This window comes from Oratosquilla oratoria, chromosome 16 (genome assembly GCF_046742065.1).
Source record: "Oratosquilla oratoria isolate Oo_2021 chromosome 16, ASM4674206v1, whole genome shotgun sequence".
In the NCBI taxonomy this organism is placed as follows: Eukaryota; Metazoa; Arthropoda; class Malacostraca; order Stomatopoda; family Squillidae; genus Oratosquilla; species Oratosquilla oratoria.
This window is the reverse complement of record NC_134792.1, coordinates 43,653,780-43,673,710: the sequence shown is the minus strand read 5'-3', so window position 1 is coordinate 43,673,710 and position 19,931 is coordinate 43,653,780. Positions and strand designations below refer to the sequence as shown.

The 19,931-nt window shown below is 40.8% G+C and overlaps 1 protein-coding gene across 2 annotated transcripts in view; it reads left to right on the top strand.

Moving 5' to 3' along the window:
- Positions 1 to 19,931, top strand: part of LOC143033937 (uncharacterized) — a 242,008-nt gene that overhangs the window by 207,453 nt on the left and 14,624 nt on the right. For both annotated transcript variants that reach the window (XR_012967207.1, XM_076199617.1), the window contains exons 4-11: positions 773 to 958; positions 1,703 to 1,909; positions 4,267 to 4,386; positions 5,372 to 5,494; positions 6,671 to 6,865; positions 7,619 to 7,807; positions 10,162 to 10,354; positions 11,300 to 11,493. Coding sequence is in view for 1 of the 2 variants with exons in the window: in XM_076199617.1 (XP_076055732.1) it covers positions 773 to 958; positions 1,703 to 1,909; positions 4,267 to 4,386; positions 5,372 to 5,494; positions 6,671 to 6,865; positions 7,619 to 7,807; positions 10,162 to 10,354; positions 11,300 to 11,493 (1,407 nt within the window). In the remaining variant the exon portion in view is untranslated. The remainder of the gene's footprint in view (positions 1 to 772; positions 959 to 1,702; positions 1,910 to 4,266; positions 4,387 to 5,371; positions 5,495 to 6,670; positions 6,866 to 7,618; positions 7,808 to 10,161; positions 10,355 to 11,299; positions 11,494 to 19,931) is intronic.

Sequence of the window (19,931 nt, the reverse complement as noted above, 5' to 3'; positions counted from 1 at the left end):
ACGAGGTTGAGTGAGTGAGTGTGTGTGTGTGTGTGTGTGTGTGTGTGTGTGTGTGTGTGAGTGTGTGTGTGTGTGTGTGTGTGTGTGTCAGGGATACACCTCTCTCTTTCACAGTGAAACCAGGGTTTTTTGAGGGAACTTTTTTGACACTTTTATGTTGTTATTTCCCTTTATTGCTGGTATTGTTCAGTCAGATAAGGGGCAATATACTGGTTCCTGATAATAACCCCTGTGGCACTAACGGCGCGTATTCTGTTAGTAGTGGCCCTGCAAGACGTGAGAGAGGTTCCTCTCCCTTTCGTCTGTCTTCAAAACCCGTTCACACTCGTAGCTCCATCTAGGAGCAGACCAGAGTGGCTGGCATTCGATCTAAGGACCAAGCCTAAGGTCCTTTTCAAATTCAGTTGTACGTCTTCTGCCTATCCATGTATAAGGAGAACTGACAACTGGTGACTGTTCTTTACTGTAAGTTGGGGACATGGAAACAGTCCCACATTCACAAAACATAGGCAACAGTCTAACGTTTCTTCCCAAAGAGGTCTACACGAGAACCCGAGGACTGATTGCCTCTTGCTGTGGGGCTGCGGGTTTCCAGTCAGTGAAACTCGAAGGCAATACTGTTTTGATAATTACCATTGTATTGCCATTATTATGTTATTGGTTATTATTATTATTTGATTCGTTGCTGTGTATTAGTATTACAATAGAGATGTTAGCGTTATTAGTGTTGATAACAGGGACCCTAATTTCATTTCCCTCCCTTTCCCTGCAGTACATGAAGGCCCTGAAGGCGACGCTGACGACATCGCAGCCGGTCATCTCGCCTGACGACTTCTCGACCATCTTCTACCGCATGACGGACCTCCACGCGGCGCACAGTACCTTCCTGCAGGGGCTCCGCCAGCGGGCCCACAACTGGGACGGCCGGCTCACCATCGGGGATCACTTCAAGATCTTGGTGAGTCCTCCTACTCCTCTTCTTCCTCCTCGTGCCTCTCCTCCTCCTCCTCCTCCTCGTGCCTCTCCTCCTCCTCCTCCTCTTCCTCCTCCTCCTCGTGCCTCTCCTCCTCCTCCTCCTCCTCGTGCCCCTCCTCCTCCTCCTCCTCCTCGTGCCCCTTTCCTCCTCCTCCTCTTCTTCTTCCTCTTTTTCCTCCTCCTCGTGCTCCAAGGACTACTGATCAGGGCCATGGCACCCTAGGGGGTTGGCGTGGCTAGCTGGAGTTGGGGGTGTCTTGGATCTTTGGGTGTGAAATCAGTTTTCTAGTTTATATACTTATAAATTTGTTTATTTACATATATATATTGATTTGTTTTATCTAATTGTATATTTATCTTATCTTTATATCTATCATTTATTATTTATGTATATATATATATATATATATATATATATATATATATATGTATATATATATAAATATATATATATGACTCTTCATCCACAAGGAGCTAAGATGAAAGGGAAATGGGTGACGGGTATGAGTGGGCTGGGTGGGGCTGGGTGCATTCCCTGGATGGCTACCTCCTTTATCAGAGGGAAGAAGTCTGTTGGTATACAGATAGATAAATGTACACACACACTCGCGCACACACACACACACACACACACACACACACACACACACACACACACACACACACACACACACACACACACACACAATTTTTTACAATTATCTAATAACTTTTTCCTTGTTCGCAGGCGAGCAAGCTGGACATCTACGCCTCGTTCCTTCAGAACTACCAGCGTGCCGTGGAGACGGTGCGGCGGTGCGGGAGCCAGAGCCAGCAGTTTGCCGACATCACGCGCTCCATCAAGCTGCGGTCGCTGCAGGGCCAGGCGCAGTCCCTCGAGGACCTCCTTCACCGCCCCGTCGCCAGGGTCCAGAAGAACGCCCTCGTCCTCCACGTAAGTACGCAAGAAAAGGGAGTTGGGTCTCCGCAGACAAGTGGTTGGGACTTCCCATTTGCAAGGGAAAAAGGGGCTAGGGTTCTTTAGAAAGTATAGCCCTAGGGAAGGGGATGGGTGTTCAGAGAAGGACATCCAGATGTGTGGGAAGTCCGGGGAGGGGTGGTTTACGTTGGGGAGTTGGTATAGAATTCTTGATTGCGTTCTGGCAGAGTAGTGGTTCTCCACCCTGGGGCACTCCCCACCCCGAGGTCTCTGCCCCCCTCCCACGGGGAGCCACAGAGCTTCCCAGGTGGGGCCACTAACCCGATGATTCTATTCAGTGTTGAAAATTGGCCTCCAGTACGTTACGGGATAGAACGACATAAGTGTGGGAGACTCGAGGAAACGGGCTGAGAACCCCCGTGCTAGACGAGAGGGTGGGAAGAATATTTCCTGTGAAGGAATTCGTAATCATCATGGTTTCTGTGTCTATTCTTTTGCGCCAGGGTAGCTTTTCAAACCCGCCCGACAGTTTTTTGGGCGATATTGGGTCAGTGAGTTGGGATGAGAAGGGAAATGAGAAGAGAAGGGAAAAAGGTGAGGAACATAATATGCCAGAAGTCAACAGCTTTGCCCAGTTCCACACTTTAGAGACTGTTGGGGCAGGGAACGGTCACTGCTGGAAATTGGAGAGAAGAAAGGGACTCGAACCCGCGACGAGGAGGATGCGAGAGAAAAATCGCACAGGAATGCAGGTTTTGAAATGCGCCTCACTTTCGAAGGGGACGCCCTCAGGAAGACCTTTGTTGCAGTCCGTCTCAGTTAAAATCCTTTCCATACCTGGGCGGGAGTTTTATCATACATTCAGACTCCCGCCAAACTATTCTATTCATGTCCGTGGCACTTCATCCATCGATAAAGTCCAGAAAAAAAAAGAAACACTGAACCGAGGAAGAGGAGGATCTGCGAACGTAGAGAATCTGACTGATGAGAGGACCTCCATGGGGGAGGGCTCACGGAGGTCCTCAGCATTCCTCTGTGATTGGAGACTCGCCTCCAATCAAAAGAGAGAGGCTGGTGATCACTTTTAACTTCCACTCGCCCTCCTTTATCAAATCTCTCCTTTGCCACCTCTATGCCTCGACCTCTTCGGCGCAAGGTTGACCCTAAGGATAGAAGCGCTGGTTGTCGGCGACGAAGTACAAATACCAAACCGGTCAGGGGTGGAGGATGAGGGTAGACAGGCAGGGGTATGAGGGGCTGACATTTGTTGACGAGTGTCGTATAGTGCAGGAATGCTGGCGGGCGTGCGGGCGGGCTCGACAACAGAACGACATAAGTACGGAGGTTAAACTTGAAGCGACACATTTCTCTCAGACGATGTCTTCATGTGTTTGTGCATTATTCACCATGGTCTTGGATCATGTGCTGGACTCGTGATCGGCAGTTACGCCCCCCCCCCCCCCTGGTGAGAGCTTGGAATTTTTATTTAGACATATTCATGGTCAATGTTTTGACTATATAAGCACGCGCACACGCACGCACACACACACACACACACACACACAAACACGCGCGTACGCACGCGCTCACACACACGCACATACACGCACACACCTACACACACGCACATACACATAGACACACACGCGCACATACACACACACACGCACATACACACACACATGCGCACATACACACACACACGCACATACACACACACACGCACACGCACACACACACACACACGCACACACACACACACACACACACACACACACACACACACACACACACACACACACACACACACACACACACACACACACACACACACACACACACACACAGCATCCTCTTTCTCACTGGAGGTGGTAATGCCTTACAATTTAGTAGAAGCTTTCATACTGTGGACGCGCTGCGAACTCGGTACCGCACCCGTCAAGGAGGATCCGTGTAGAGTCACGGTCTGTATAGGTCACGTTCAAAGGGGTCCACATGATGGTATGGTAGACATCAGGAGCTCGCAACCAATTTCCTCATGTATCCAGTGCTTGTGAATTGCTGTTCTTTGTCATTGTTAGGACCACCTTCAATGTTAAAATGAATCATATAGCATCCATCAGTTCCCGCTAGCTTTTGGCTTGTGACCCCACTTTTGAAACTGTTCAACCCCTCCCCCACCTTGTGTTTATGGACCCCAGGTTGAGAACCACTGGTATACAATATATTTGTGTGTTAATTACAATTAATGTCAGTGTGCTGCATTGATGTTGCCTTCTTGTATAAGAAGTGATAATTTGAGGTAATATGTTTGACAAATGTACAGGGGTTTCTTTTCTGTTTCCCTCATTCTGATCTTATTCTTCTTACAGGACCTGCTCAAGTACACCCCAGAGACACACCCAGACCATGAGACTCTGCGGGAGGCACTCCGGTTAACACAGAGCTTCCTTACCCGATTATCCATGATGCACACAGAAGCCATGTTCCCTGTACGTGCTCTTTCATAGTTGGGATATTTGTATTTGTGTCATATGTTTACTTCTTGATTATATTAAAAAATTCCTGTGCAGTATTGGGTGTAAGAGGCTTTTGTGATGTGGGAAATAAGCACAGCAGGTTTTAAAGAAAAGACTTGTTTACCAGATGATGAGGCCATTTGCACCCTTGGGATTGCTAAGATATGGGACAGGTATATGAATATTTTATACCACTTGGATTGCTTTTGATATTAATGAGAAAATAATTTCATAACGGTGTCATACTGTGATAGGTAGGTGCCATTTTGTTAATAGTTTAAGCTTAGGATACAGAGGAGATTTGGAAAAAAAAAAAAAAAAAAATCCAGTCATGTAGCCCCAGTTTCAGTCAGCTTTGCCTTTCACCACACTTGGCCAGGTCATACCCTGAGTGAGGCTGAATTAAGTATTTGGTTGCATACCTGTAATGAAACACTGCAGGATGTTTGGCCCACCAACCCTTCGGGCAATATCACATTAGATCAGGCTCAGAAGAGTACAAGGCTGGTTCATGATGTAGATTACTCTTGGTTGATTAGAACTCTTCTCTCTTTTCTCTCTTCTTTCTCTTCTCACTCCTCTTTGCCTAATCACTTGATTACTGGTGAGGTTTGATTGTCTTATAAACCATTTATAGGTAAATACTAAGAAGTTAATGTATGTTGTGTGATAGGTGGCTTCAGGTGCCACACCAAACCACAGTCATGCTGATTTCAAGGCTATGCTTATGGCATCAAAGTGAGCTTTAAATTTTTTGTGACATGATCAAGAAGTGTTAGTAAGTGAAACAGAGGTCTATTCCTGTAATACCTTTACCTTCCTATTCTGCCATCCATCAATGCATCCATCCATCCTGTCCTAACAGTGGAACTTCCTTCTACTCCCAACACCATCCCTAACTGTGCACAAGAATCTCTGAATTGTTATCACATATTTCATCTCCTGCCATGCATTTCAGGCTCCCGAGCGACCACAGCGTCATTTGGTCAGAAATTCATTTATTGTAGAACTGGTGGATGGTCACCGCAAGCTCAGGCACATCTTCCTCTTCAATGATGTCTTCGTATGTGCCAAATACAAAGTAAGTAAACAACACCATATGTATATTTGTACAGCTATACTTACATACATATACCAAGGGCTTTTTCCCCCCTACAAGGAAGGTAGCCAAAGTCAAATGGCATAATTCACTTCCACCCATTTCATCCCCACACATTCCACTCCCATTCACCACCCCTCCCCCCTCTTATCTTAGCTCCTCCTGGATGATGGTTCATCCCTGAATCTTGCCCACTGCCCTGGGTCAGAAGCAATGCAGCAAGACACAAGCTATACTTATATCACCAAAATCTTTTGCACATCTATATGCATTACCTGAAGTTATGCACACATCCAAAAATCTAGCTTAAAGACTTTTATTTTTGAGTGGCAGGGTGGTGAGATACACACTGAGAATCGTTGAAGTTTTTAATTACTGACATTTTGCTCTTAACAGAGCTCTGTTAAGAGCAAAACGTCAGTAATTAAAAACTTCAACGATTCTCGGTGTTTATCTCACCACCCTGCCACTCATTTTGTCGTCCATTCTTCAGCTTTTATTTTTGTGACATACCTGTATAACTGTAACCAAAATATGTATTACTCAAATATGATAGTAATAATAAAGCATCTTTATTCCTTTGGACCTGAAGAAATAACTTTCACCTGTTCCTAGACTTACCCAAGTGTGTGCTACTTCTGTATCCCATATACTGTGCAAATGTGATAATTTGCAAATTCTTATTATGATACCCGAGCTGCCAATATAATTTCTTATTTTCAGGAAGCATTACCATATGCTCTAGCATTGCTTGCAACTAATTTAGTACTGCCAGATAATGATATTTGAAAATAATTTTTAAATGTGAAAGACCCTTCTTTACTGCTATAAATTGTTATAAAAGTTCATTAGGCTAAAGCAGTACTCTGGTATGATGTTGATAAAGATTTTTAGAAATCTTGGTAACTTTATTACTAATGAAATCATCATACTATAGTTTGTCGGTGTAGTCCAGTGTGGGTGAAGATTATTTAAATCTTTGATGTAATACACTGGATATTAGTTATTATTGTAGTTGAAGTTGATAATTTTCCTACATGAATATAAGCTGTTCACTTACAATTGGACAATACATACTTTTTCATTTCATTGTAAATGGGAACTCGATTGTAATGTTGTTTATACTGCAAATATTAAAATATTTATCTTGTATTGCAGCCTACCAATAGGGCAGAAAAATTCACTTTTGAAGTTAAATGGTACATCAGTTTACATGATATAGTTGTCTTTACTGATGGAGGCCCTGAAACACTACGGGAATCAAGCCCACCTAACTTGGTTGCCCTAAAGTCTCAAGCATCAACGGTCAGAGATCAGTTACGAAGACAGGAAAGCCTGGCAGAGAGTAAAGGGGTAAGGAAAATTACTTACTGTTTTGAAAATCAGAATTTTTTTTTTTTTTTATTATTAATAATAATATTATTATTATTGTTATTACTAATTTTATCTTATTTAGTCTTTTATTTATTTATTTATTATTATTTTTATCTAATTCTATTTATTAATTTATTTTTACTATTAAAGGTACTCTATTTTGAGAGCTGAGTAAATACCTTAAAGTGAGAAGTGGTGGTTTACAATTTCAAATGAAAACTGTTGGGACTTGTATTCATAAGTGAAATATGAAGAATGTCTCATAGATAGCAAGAGAATTATTTAACATTTTGCCAGTGATAATCAGAGCTTATATTACTAGGGACAATATTGTACTAGAGAGATGGAGTTATAGAAGAAAATAATAATAGGATGCATTAAAACCACCCAAATAGAACATCTGTATACAGAGACCAAAATCTTCCCAATAGAATACGACTTGAAAATTATAGGAATATAGTTCTATGCAAGAGCACTTATCTGTACTCACCTGTCTTGTTACATCACACAAGCACAACTAGTTGCACTTAATGAATATATCCATACTAAAACACATTCACACTCGGGTCAAAACAAGCATTACATAATTAAACACTAAACAACTTTTTCCATCAAACCTTTCCAGACATTAACCCCACAGAAAAATCCAGATGTAAATGACCACTTATATTTTCTTTATTTTCCAATCTTGAAAGGAAATTGATTAATGTATCATATGTTCTTTACATTCAGGGAAGCAGAGTGGGAGTGGCCAGGAATGAGAAACATCGTAAAAAATTGGCTGAAGTTGAGGCTCAGTTAGTCTTAGCTTCTCCTAACCTTCCCTTCAGGATTGCCAAACGGGCAGGGCCAGTCCACACTTTCCTTCTTGCCTCTGAGTATGAGCGAGACCAGTGGGGAGAAGCCATTCATGTTCTTCAGGTAAGTAGTGTGAGGACCTTGAGCATCAAGGAAGAACCCTGCTGCCAGTTCAGTTACCCTTAATCATATTAGAGACACTTTATGGCTTTTATTCTGACTTATGCTAGTTGATTTATTTCACCTGAATGGTAGATCATAGATTGAAATTCATTAAGACTCCCTTCAGCAGTAGGCTCTGGCCTGAGCAGAGTCAAATGAAGCATGAACCAGAAGTTTGAAGATTATATTGTACTGAAGCAGTCAAGATATTCTGCCACAAATTTATCAGCTGTGTAACATGAAATTTATTAAAATCAAAGTTATCAGAATTATGAGAGCATGTAAGGCATCTGGGTTAGATGGGTGTCATGCTGAGTCTAAAAAAAAGGGAGGTACAATGATGGTAGACTGGTGAGGTTGGTTAATGTTTGTTTAAAAGAGGGTAGAGTGCTAGAGGACTAGAGGAGTGCCTGTATAGTTCTGCTTTACAAGGGAAAAGGGGACAAGTGTGAGTGTAGTAGTTTCAGAGGGATTGGTTTGTTGAATGTGGTTGGGAAGGCTTATGGGAGGGTTTTGATTGAGAGGATTAGGAGAGGAGCAGAGGGAGTAACTGATGAGCAACTGTGGGTTTAGGAAAGTTAGGGGTTGCATGGATCAGATTTTTGTGGCAAGGGAGATATGTGAGAAAACTTTAAGGAAAAGGTAAGGATGTTTCTTGGGCTTTTATGTATTTGGAAAAGGCTTATGACAGGGTAGGCAGGAAGGCACTGTGGGAGGTATTGCAGATAAATGGAACAGGAGGAAAGCTGTTAAGAGCTGTCAAAAGTTTTTATGAGAGTAGTAGAGCCTCTGATAGAATTAGAAATGGAGAGAGCAAGTGGTTTGAGGTAAAGGTGGGACTTTACCAGGGATGTGTCATGTCACCATGACTGTTCAATTTACACATGGAAGTTAGTGACAGAGTTTGGGAAGGTGTGTGAATGAAGGAAGTTGAAGATAAATGTGGGTAAAAGTAAGGCAATGAGATGTACAAGGGAAGAGGATGGCAGTAAATTGAAAGTACATCTTAAGGGAGAGAGACTGGAGGCAGTGGATGTCTTTAGATACTTTAGTGCAAATGTGGCAGGAAAGGGAGGAGTGGAGGTGGAGGTAGAATGTAGATTGAGAGGATTAAAAAGTGATATAAGAAATAGATATTTGGGAATGGATACTAAGAGGAGATTATATGAATGAGTGATTGTGCCAATAGCACTGTATAGGGCAGAAACATGGAACATTAGGAGAGGCAGAGTTTAAATGTGTTTGAGATGAAATGACTGAGAAGTATGATAGGTGTTACTAGGCTAAATAGAGTGAGAAATGAGGTGAGGAGGAGAGTGTGGTTGGAAAAGGAGTTGGGAGATAGGACTGATGAAAGAGCATTGGAATGATTTGGACACATGGAAAGAATGAGTGAAGAAAGATTAGTAAAAGAAGTGTGGAAGGCAGAGGTGGATGGAATGAACATGAGGGGCCAACCAAGATGAGATGAATTGATGGGGTAAAAGGGATTTTGGGAAAGAGTGGGGTATCTGTTGAGGAAGGAAGGGAGAAGATGGAAGATAAGGGTGAGTGGAGAATGATTGTGTATGGATGATGCTGTGATGCATGTAAAGGAGCAGGTGGGTGATGGAAGGGGTTAGGGAACATATGTGAATGATACTTTGATGCAGCCAAAAAGATTTCTCCCCATCTTCTCTTTTTCTGCATGAGAGGACGGTAAGGGGGGATGCCAATTATATGAAGCGGCCTTTGTGGGTGTGCTGTGTCTTGCTACATTGCTTATGACCCAGGGTAATGGGCAAGATGCAGGGATGACACGTCATCCAAGAGGAGCCAAGATGAGAGGGAAGGAGGGGTGGTGAATGGAAGTGGATGTGGGGATGAAATTGGGTAGGAGTGGATTTATGTATTTGACTTTAACTACCTACCATGAAAGGTTGAAAAAGCTATTAGTAAATGTATGTGTGTATGTAACTTGAAAATATATTAACATCTATCTGGCTACCCCCCATGTAAGGGGGGAAAAGCCTTTGGTATATGTATGTATGTATCTGATGATTCCTTAAAAAAAATTGATTAATGTTGTAGTCATGTAACATATCCACCTTTTCAGTAATAAATATTTTGATAATACTCCTGTTTAGTTTCTGGTATTTAGGTAGTGTATTCATTGATAATTATTTCATATTGATTTTATTCATCTATATACAAAGGACCAATGTTGAGTACCTGCATATGGTGGTTCTGTTAAACACATGTCAAAAAGAATCATCTTGCTGCCCATCAAACATGACACAGTATCATTGAAAAACTAAATAATTTATCTTCTGCAGGCAAATACTCCAGGTGTTGGAGGTCACCAATTGAATTTGCAAGAGTTGCAAAGCTGGATAACAGCTTGTCGCACCTTCCTCAAGACCAATATGGGCACCTTCCTAATGCGGTCAGGCAAAGACAATGACTCCCTGCTCCTGGGTGACCTCCATATTGTTGTATCTAGTCTGCATGGTCTCACTAGTCCTGCAAGTAAGTCCTCATTAGAGTAAAAGTAAATGTTATGATAATTATATTATTGTTTCTTTTTTAATATTCAGTTGAATGAGATTGGTGAACAACTGTCAGAAAAATCAGGAAAACCATAAAACAAAGCAGATGGTGGCCCACATCCAGCTGACTGAATTCACCTTGAGGTGTCAGTCAGCCACTTCATTGCCACATTTCTCTCTTGTCTCCTGCAACTCCTAAGAAACCAACCACAGACACCAATTCAGCCTGTAAATCACTCAAAAAGGTTTCATGGAGTTAATGTACATAAGCAGTTTACTGAAAATTTTCACATATCAAAAACAGTTTGAACATGCAATTGTTTCCTGAAAATCAATATGACATTTATCTTCCTAGAAGTGAGGAGAGCAGGAGGACAAGGAAATCATTGTTCATATTAAATTTACTTCAAAATAATCTACAAAAGTTGTTTGGTTTATTGTTTGACCATGAATCAAGTTTTTTTTTTTTTTTTTTTTTAACTAATTTATAGTTTTTGGGGCTGTTAAAATTAAAACATAATGTTACACAAAAATTTAGAAAGAATTTCCTCTTGTATGCTCTGTATATTCCTTGAATATATGGGCTGGTGGGGTAACCAGATAATGAAGCAGTTGGGGTTTTTGTAAACCAACTTTGCCTGTCAGGCCATGCTGTGTAGGTCCTGTGTTCTGCTCCATTGCCTCTGGCCTAAGCAGTGTGGTGAGGGTCAGATGACCTTTCATCCACAAGAAGTCAGGATGGGAGAGTCAATGAATGCATTTTTGGAAGAGTGTGGGTGTATTTTTTGACTCAACCTCCCTCTAATAAGGTGGGAAGGGTCTTTTGATATAAGTATATATGTATGTATTAAGTTTTAGTATTAAGTGCTATTGTTCAAATGTTTGTGAATAGTTGCTACAATTTTATGGTTTTTCTTTTCCACAGATGTTTTCTTGTGCTTTGAAGTAGATTCTTATGGACACTTCTTCCGGAAAGCTAAGACCAAGACAACAGGAGGGATTGAGCCTCACTGGAACCAGGACTTTATTATAGAATTAGAAGGATCTCAGACTTTGAGGGTTTTATGTTATGAAGAAACAGTCCATGGTATGCAGTTACGTGGAAAGGCACACCTTGAGGTATGGCTGATTCAAGTTAAAGTTTATCTATTTATATATTAGGATTCCTAGTCCCACCACTCCATCCCATTTAAGCCACCTTTACAACTTGAATGTTAGGAGACTCAGTGGCAGTTGTCTCTCTCCTCCCTACCACAGGGAACAGAGGTAAAAATGGAAATGTATACTCAAGTAGTACAAGACAGTATCAAGAAGGGGGGACAGCATAATGGAAGGACAGTCACAGTATAATAAAGTAGCATAATTTCTCTATCAATAGAGATTTTCTCGAACATAAAAAAATATGTGGCTGTGGTCCATGGGGGCATCCTATATACTCGTAGTCCCTAAAGTATTGGCTGTTTGCTACTGCACAAATTATAGTGCACAATAACATGACATGGTAAATAGAAAGGCACTGTGGGAGGTTTTGCAGATATATGGGATTGGGGGAAAGCTTTTAAGTAGTAGAGCCTGTGTTAGAATTGGAAATGAAGAGAGCAAGTGGTTTGATGTGTCATGTCACCACAGCTGTTCAATGTTTACATGGATGGGATGATGTGAGAGGTAAATGTGAGTGTAATGTGCAGGGGACTGGAAATAGTTAAAAGAAATAGAGAAAAGTGGGAAGTGAGCCAGTTGTTGTTTGTTCATGACACTGCTTATGGCAGGGTCACAGGAGGGATTAAGGGAGTTAGTGATAGAGTATGGGAAGGTATGTGATTGGAGAAAGTTGAAGGTAAATGTGGGTAAAAGTAAGGTGATGAGATGTACAAGGGGTGAGGATGGCAGCAAGATGGAAATAAGTCTTAAAGGAGAGAGGCTGAAGGAAGTGGATAGCTTTAGGTATATAGGGTTGCATGTGATAGGAAAGGGAGGAGTAGCAGTGGGAGTAAATTGTGGAATGAGAGAAGCAAGTAAGTGACTTGGGGGTTTAAAAAGTGTCATGAAAATAGTCATTTGGGAATGAGTACAAAGAGGAGTCTATGTGAAGGGGTGATTGTGCCAATGGCACTATATTGGGCAATGACCTGGAATTTAAAAGTTGCAGAAAAGAGAAGTTTAAATGTGTTTGGAGGAAATGTATGAGAAGTATGGTAGAGATTGCAAGGTTGGATAGAGTGAGAAATGAGGAGGTGAGGAGGAGAACTGGGGTGGAAAAGGAGACGGCAGATAGGGCTGATGAAAGAGTTGGGATAGTTTGGACACATGGAGAGAAGAAGTGAAGAAAAATTAGTTAAAGAGGTGTGGAAGGCAGAGATGGAGGGAGTAAACTTGCCAGGATGACCGAGGATGAGATGGATGGGGTGAAAGGAACAGTGAGCAACAGGGAATGTCTGTTGAGGAAGGAAGGAAGAATGTAGGAGATAGGGTTGAGTGGAGAATGGCTGTGTATAGATGATACCGTGATGCAAGGCAGAGATGGGATGGAGGGTTAGGGAGTGGTTATATGTGAATGATATTTTGATACAGCCCAAAGGGATTTCTTCCTCTCTCCTCTTTTTCTGCCTTAGGGGGACAGAGAGGGAGGGTTACCGATTAAATGAAGCAGCCTTGATATGGATGTGCTGTGTCTTGCTGCATTTTTCCTGACCCAGGGCAGTGGGCAAGATATAGAGATGACCCATCATCCATGAGGAACTAAGATGAGAGAGAAGAAAAAGTGGTGGTTCGGAGTGAAATGGCTGGGAGTAGGTACTTGCTTTTTGACTTGGCTACCTCCCTTGTAAGAGGAAAAAAGGCCTTGGTATATAGATAGCTATATCAGGAGGGACAGTCACCATATAAATGAAGCAGGGCCCTGCTGTGGATGCGCTATGTCTTACTGCAGTGCTTATGGAGTAGTCAATGGGCAGGAGGCAAGGATGACTTCATCCATGAGGAGCTAAAATGAAAGGGAAACAAATGGCTGATGAATAGGATGAAATGAATGCAAAAAATATTGATTTGAGACCAATTTATTTTATTTTAATTACACTGAAAAAGAATTGCCTTGGAAATCCGATTTCTGCTTTAAAACATATTGCATTATTAAATTACCAGAGACCAACAATGTTACCAATAAGTGATGAATCTGCAAAACAGACATCAAACAGTCATCTTCCCACTGCTATCTTCATAACCTGTCAACATCCTCACCTCCACTGGGAGGTACAGTCTCAAGGGAGTAATACTTGGTCTCCAGAGTGGGCCCAAGATTTCTTTCTATTAACTGCAACTGTATTTCCTCAACTTCTTTGCATAAGGAGAGCTGACAAGAAGCAACTGTTCTCCTCCTTCTATAAGTATAAACTGGTGAAATAGAAATAGTCTCACATTAAGACAACACTGAAAATACTCTAGTGTGTCTTTCTAGAGATCAATCAATCAGTCTGTTGCCCCTGGTCTCTCTTGCAGAAGATCTGTTGCCTTTAGGTAACTGGGTGTGACCATAAGTCATTCAAATAAGATATATTGTGTTGTTATCTAAGGATTACTAGTGTAGTGTGAGGTGGTCTGTGTCCTCTGTGTGGTGGTCCAGTGGATACAGTGTCGAATTCATGAGTAGGTGGTCATGAGTTTGATTTCCTTAACCCAGTGTAGGCTATGTTGCATTGGTTCCCAAAAATCCTGGTCAGGCAGGCAAGTGACCTAACATTGGCCTAAAAACCCAGTAGCTTACCACAACTGACAGGGCTTTGCTCTACCAAGGATATCTCACTTTCCACTGTTTGGGAGTGGAATGGTGAGTAAGAAGTTTTGGCTTCATGAAATTGTCAATTATGGTTAATATTATACCTTGTATCAGTACTTCTACATCTGTGTTGGATTGATCAATTGGATGATTGTATTCCTTGGTAACTCTTGCTTCCTGATGATCCAGGGTTGAGTTCAGAAGTGATGTGCAGTTTTGAGGTGGCCCATATTTGATACAGCAGCATGTCTTGTGGACTTTCCTGGTTTCTTTGTATACATGTGGCTCAGTAAACAAACTTTTACCCCACATCATCTTGTAGGGATGATTTTTATCATTACTCAAATATATATTTGTGATCATACATGATATTTTGATTCTAGCGTTTGATTTATATGTGTGAGATGCCATATTGCACGACAATTTTAATAGAATAGTTGAAATGCATCTGTCATTTTCATCATGCTCTTGACAATGATCCCAGTGTTTGAATTTTGTCTATACTTTGGCATCATACAGTTCAAATTTAACTTTCATACAGATCCAGAGGAATTTTATATATTTGTCATACTGCATTTGAATATGTGACTAGAGTATTTGAAATTAATCTCCTTTTCATCATACTCTTTTGTGTGATCCCAGTCCTTGAATTTTCTCTAAGATTTGTCTTTATATACTATGAATTTAATGTTTATCCTGCTCCAGCATCTGAATTTCATTTATTCATGTCATCCTACACATATTTTGATTCTAGCATTTCATATATGTATGGTAGATGCCATGCTGTATTTGACAATTGGACTAGAGTATTTGAAATTCACCTGTCACATTCATCCTGCTATTTGTTGTGATCCCAGAGTTTGAATTTTGTCTATAGGTTGTCATCATCCACTTTAGATTTAATTTTCATCCTATTTCAGTATATGAATCTCAAACTTATCTCATTCTACACATAATATTTTGTTTCTAGCATTTGAACTTTGTCTCATTTTCAACATACTCTGTGTGATCCCAGTATTTGAATTTCGTCTATAGGATATCATCATACACTTTGAATTTAATTTTCATCCTGCTTCAACATTTGAATTTAATATATTTGTCATCCAACACATGATATGTTGATTCTAGCTCTTGATATATATGTGCAAGATGCCATACTACATTTTATAATATAGCTGGAGCATTTGAAATTCATGTCATTTTCATCTTACTCATTGTTGTGATCCAAGTGTTTGAATTTTGTCTATAGGTAGTCATCATTCACTTTGAATTTAAATTTCATACTACTCCAGCACTTGAATTTCATAAATTTATAACATAAGAACATAAGAATAAAGGAGACTGCAAGAGACCATAAGGCCTACACTAGGCAGCTCCGTATCCATCACCACCTGTCGTCCCCATCCATAAAGTTGTCTAATCGTTTTTTAAAACAACTGATAGTTTCAGCGCTTACTACATGGTTACAAAGTTTATTCCATTCATTGACCACCCTATTAGTAAACCAATTCTTGCCTATTTCCTTCTTAAATCTAAATTTGTCCAGTTTATACCCATTACTGCGAGTCCTGCCCTGTTGTTTTATTATGATGACCTTGTTTGCATCTCCCTTGTTATAGCCTTTGATCCACTTGAACACTTCTATTAGATCACCCCGCACTCTGCGTCTTTCCAGAGAGTGTAAGTTTAGGTGCCTAAGCCTCTCTTTGTAAGGCAAATTTCCAAGTCCATGTATCATTTTGGTCATTCTTCTCTGTACTGATTCTAGTGAATTTATGTCCATTCTGTAGGACGGAGACCAAAACTGTACCGCATAGTCAAGGATGGGTCTAACTATTGCTAGATAGAGTTTGATAATTACCTCTGCACTTCTATTCGTTACCGTCCTAGCAATGAAACCTAATGCTCTGTTAGCTTTATTTCTGGCGCTAATGCACTGCTTCCTGGTTTTAAGGTCTGGACTCACCAGAACTCCCAAGTCCCTCTCGCACTCAGATTTTTCTAAAAACGTGTTATCTAAGATGTATCTATTTTTTTGGTTGTGTAGCCCTACATTTAACACACTACATTTCTCCAACCATCCTACACATAATATTTTGATTATAGCGTTTCATTTGTATGTGCAAGATGCCATACTGCATTTGACAATTTGACTATTCAGACAGTATAGGACCATTCAGCTATCATTTTCATCCTACTCTCAATAATGATCCTAACATTTAAATTTTCTCAATAGGTTGTTACCATACATTTTGAATTAGATTTTTATCCAATCCCAATATTTGAATTTCATATATTTATGTCATCCTACACATGACAATCTGGTTCTAGCATTTGTTTTATATGTGTGGGATGCTACACTGCATTTGACAATTTGTTGGAACTTTTAAAATTCGTCTGTTTATTTACATACTACTCTTGGCAGTGATCTCAGCATTTTAATTTTGTCTGTAGGTTATCATTGTACACTTTTAACTTAATTTTCAACCACCTCCAGCATTTAGACAGATATTTATGTCATCCTACATATGATGCTTTAAGTCTAGCATTTGGTTTATGCGAATTATGAGATGCCTTGTTGAGATGGTTCAAACTAGACCTTGCCTTCATCCCTTTCATGCCAAAACATACATACATACATACATATATATTGTATGTATGTATTTACCTAGTATCTTACAGGAAGGGGTATATATGGTGTCATCTTTATATTTTGCAGTGTCTAGGTTGCTCTTAAATTTGCACACATTATTGTTTTGTCCAGTTTGTTCCAGATGTCCACCACTGTGTGTGATTTTTTTTTTGGTAGGTCTCTTCTATAACTATCCTTTTTGAGTTGTTTTTTTTATGTCCTCTTGTGTTTCTCTTGTCCGAATCTGTAGGTGGTCGGTAGGTTGCTTCTCTTCTTTGTCCCAAAGTTTGTAATTTCAATTTAGCCAGTCTCTCCTCATATGACCGGTTTGAAAGTGCTGGAACCCCCTTTGTGGTTGCTCTCTGGATTCATTCAGTTTTCTTTATATTCTTTTTGGTACTGGGTGACCATAGTTTTGCAGCATACTCTAGTCTAGGACTTATTAGTGTGACTAATATTGTTTTAACCATTTCTTCATCTAAATAGGTAAAAGCCACCTTTATCGATCTTAGTGAAGGTGGAGGTAGAATGTAGATTGAGAGAAGCGAGTAAATGCCTTGGTGGTTTAAAGAGTGTAATGAGGAATAGACATTTGGGAATGGATGCGAAGAGGAGACTGTATGAAGGAGTGATTGTGCCAACAGCACTGTATGGGGCAGAAACGTGGAACATAAGAGAAGAAGAGAGAAGGAGTTTGAATGTGTTTGAGATGAGGTGTCTGAGAAGTATGGTGGGGGCTACTAGGCTAGATAGAGTAAGAAATGAGGAGGTGAGGAGGAGAACAGGGGTGAAAAAGGATTTGGGAGATAGGGTTGATGAAAGAATATTAGGATGGTTTGGACACATGGAAAGAATGAGTGAAGAAAGACTAGTAAAAGAGGTATGGAAGGCAGATGTGGAGGGAGTGAACATGAGGGGACGTCCTAGGATGAGGTGGATGGATGGGGTGAAGGGGGCTTTGGGGAAGAGGGGAATGTCTGTTGAGGAAGGAAGGGAGAGGACGGAAGACAGAGGTGAGTGGAGAATGGTTGTATATGGATGATGTTGTGACTGCATGAGGAGGAATGGGCGGGGGGGTGGGGTAGTATGTGTGAGTAAATTTTGACGCAGCCCGAAGGGATTTCTCCCCGTCCTCGCCTTATATGCAAAGGGGGACGGAGAGGGGGGGTCGCCGATTAAATGAAGCGGCCTCGCTGTGGATGTACTGTGTCTTGCGACACTGCTTCTGACCCAGGGCGGTGGGCAGGGTGCAGGGATGACCCGTAATCCAGGAGGTGCTCAGATGAGAGGAAGGGTGGGAGGGGTGTGGAGTGTATTTAGGGATGAAATGGGTGGGAGTGTTTTTATGCCTTTCCCTTTTTGGCTACCTCCCTTGGAAGGGGGAAAAAGCCTTGGTATATGTATGTATGTATGTTTATCAGGGGACATGTCATTTGGGATAATTACTCTCAGGTCTTTTTCAGATCCCACCTTCTTTACTTCCTTTTCACCAATTTAATACTGTCCTGATATTCTTTTACTTTTTCCAAACTTATGCTACATTTTTAATTTTTATATCTACTTTCCACTTCTGACTACATTTCTAAACCTTGTTTAGGTCTCTCTGTAGTGATTCACAATCCATTTCGGTTTTCACTTTCCTCAACAGCTTGGTATTGTCTGCAAAGAAGCTCATGTAACATTCCACATCTTCATCCATGTCATTCACATAAACAGCGAACATTATGGGAGCCAATACTGATCTCTGTGGAACTCCATTAATCACCTCCCAACCTGAACACTTTTCTCTGAGCACTACTTTTATTTTTCTACTATGCAGGAAATCCTCCAGCCAGTTTAGTAGGTTACCTTGTATCCCTCCTATGTTTTCCAATTTTTTAAATAGTTTTTTGTGTGGTACTTTGTTGAATGCTTTTTGTAAGTCTAGGAAAGCACAATCAGCCCATCCATCCCTTTCTTGTATTATTTCTATTAGTCTTGAGTAGAAACAGATTAAAATTGTTGCACATGATCTTCCCTGTCTAAACCCAAATTGTCTCGAGTTTATTATATTGTTTTCTTTTAGGTGTTTTACCCACCTATTCTTGAATTTTTTTTCACAATTTTTGGCTACAGTGCTTGTGAGGGAGACTGGTCTGTAATTAGTTGGTTCTTTGTTTCCTCCATTATATATTGACACAATGTCTTTTAGTATTTTTCCTTCTTTGAGTGAGCAACTTATTATGTTGTATATTTTGTCCATTAGTTCTTCTTTACATTCTTTTAGTATTCAATTTGCAATTTCCTAACATCAAGGTTTGTTAATTGATCCATTATTTCATTTTGTGTTATTGTTATTTCCCTCATGGGGGGAGCTCGCATTTCACTTCCTTTGTCCCAATGCTGTACTCTTTCTCTAGTGAAAACAGGCTTGAAGTGATTGTTCATGACTTTGGCCATTTCTAGATCTTCCGTGTATTCTGTATTTCTGTGGCATAGTTTCACCTTTTCCTGTTTATTTTTAAGTTTACCATTCACATATCTATAGAATAGTTTGGGTTGATCTTTACATTTTTCTATATAGTGGGTGGGGTGGGGAGGGCACTATTTTGCTATACTGTATTTGACCCATGGAGGTGAACATATAGCTCTGTTCCCATAAGGGTATAAAGATTATAACATTCAGAATATAATGTTTTGGTTGGATACTTTTGAAACTCACTTGTGAAACCAGAAAATCTGTCTACATCAAAGCTATGAATTAGATAAAAACTAACCTATAATTACATACATATACCAAAGGCTCTTTTCCCCCTTATAAGGGAGGTAGCCAAAAAACAAAGGCATAAAACCACTCCTACCCATTTCATCCCCACCACACTCCTCTCCCCTCCACCCTCTTCCCTCCCTCTCATGTTGGCACCTCCAGATGATGGGTCATCCCTGCATCTTGCCCACTGCCCTGGGTCAGAAGCAGTGTCACAAGACATAGCACATCCACAGCAAGGCTGCTTCATTAAATCAATGACTGCCACAAGCTGCTGTGTCTTGCTGAATGACCCAGGCAGTGGATGGAGACAGGGACAGCCCATCATCTACTAGGAGCTAAAGTGGGAGGGCCAACAAATGAGTTTTTAGATGGTTGTGGTATAGGTGAAGGATAGGTTTATGATT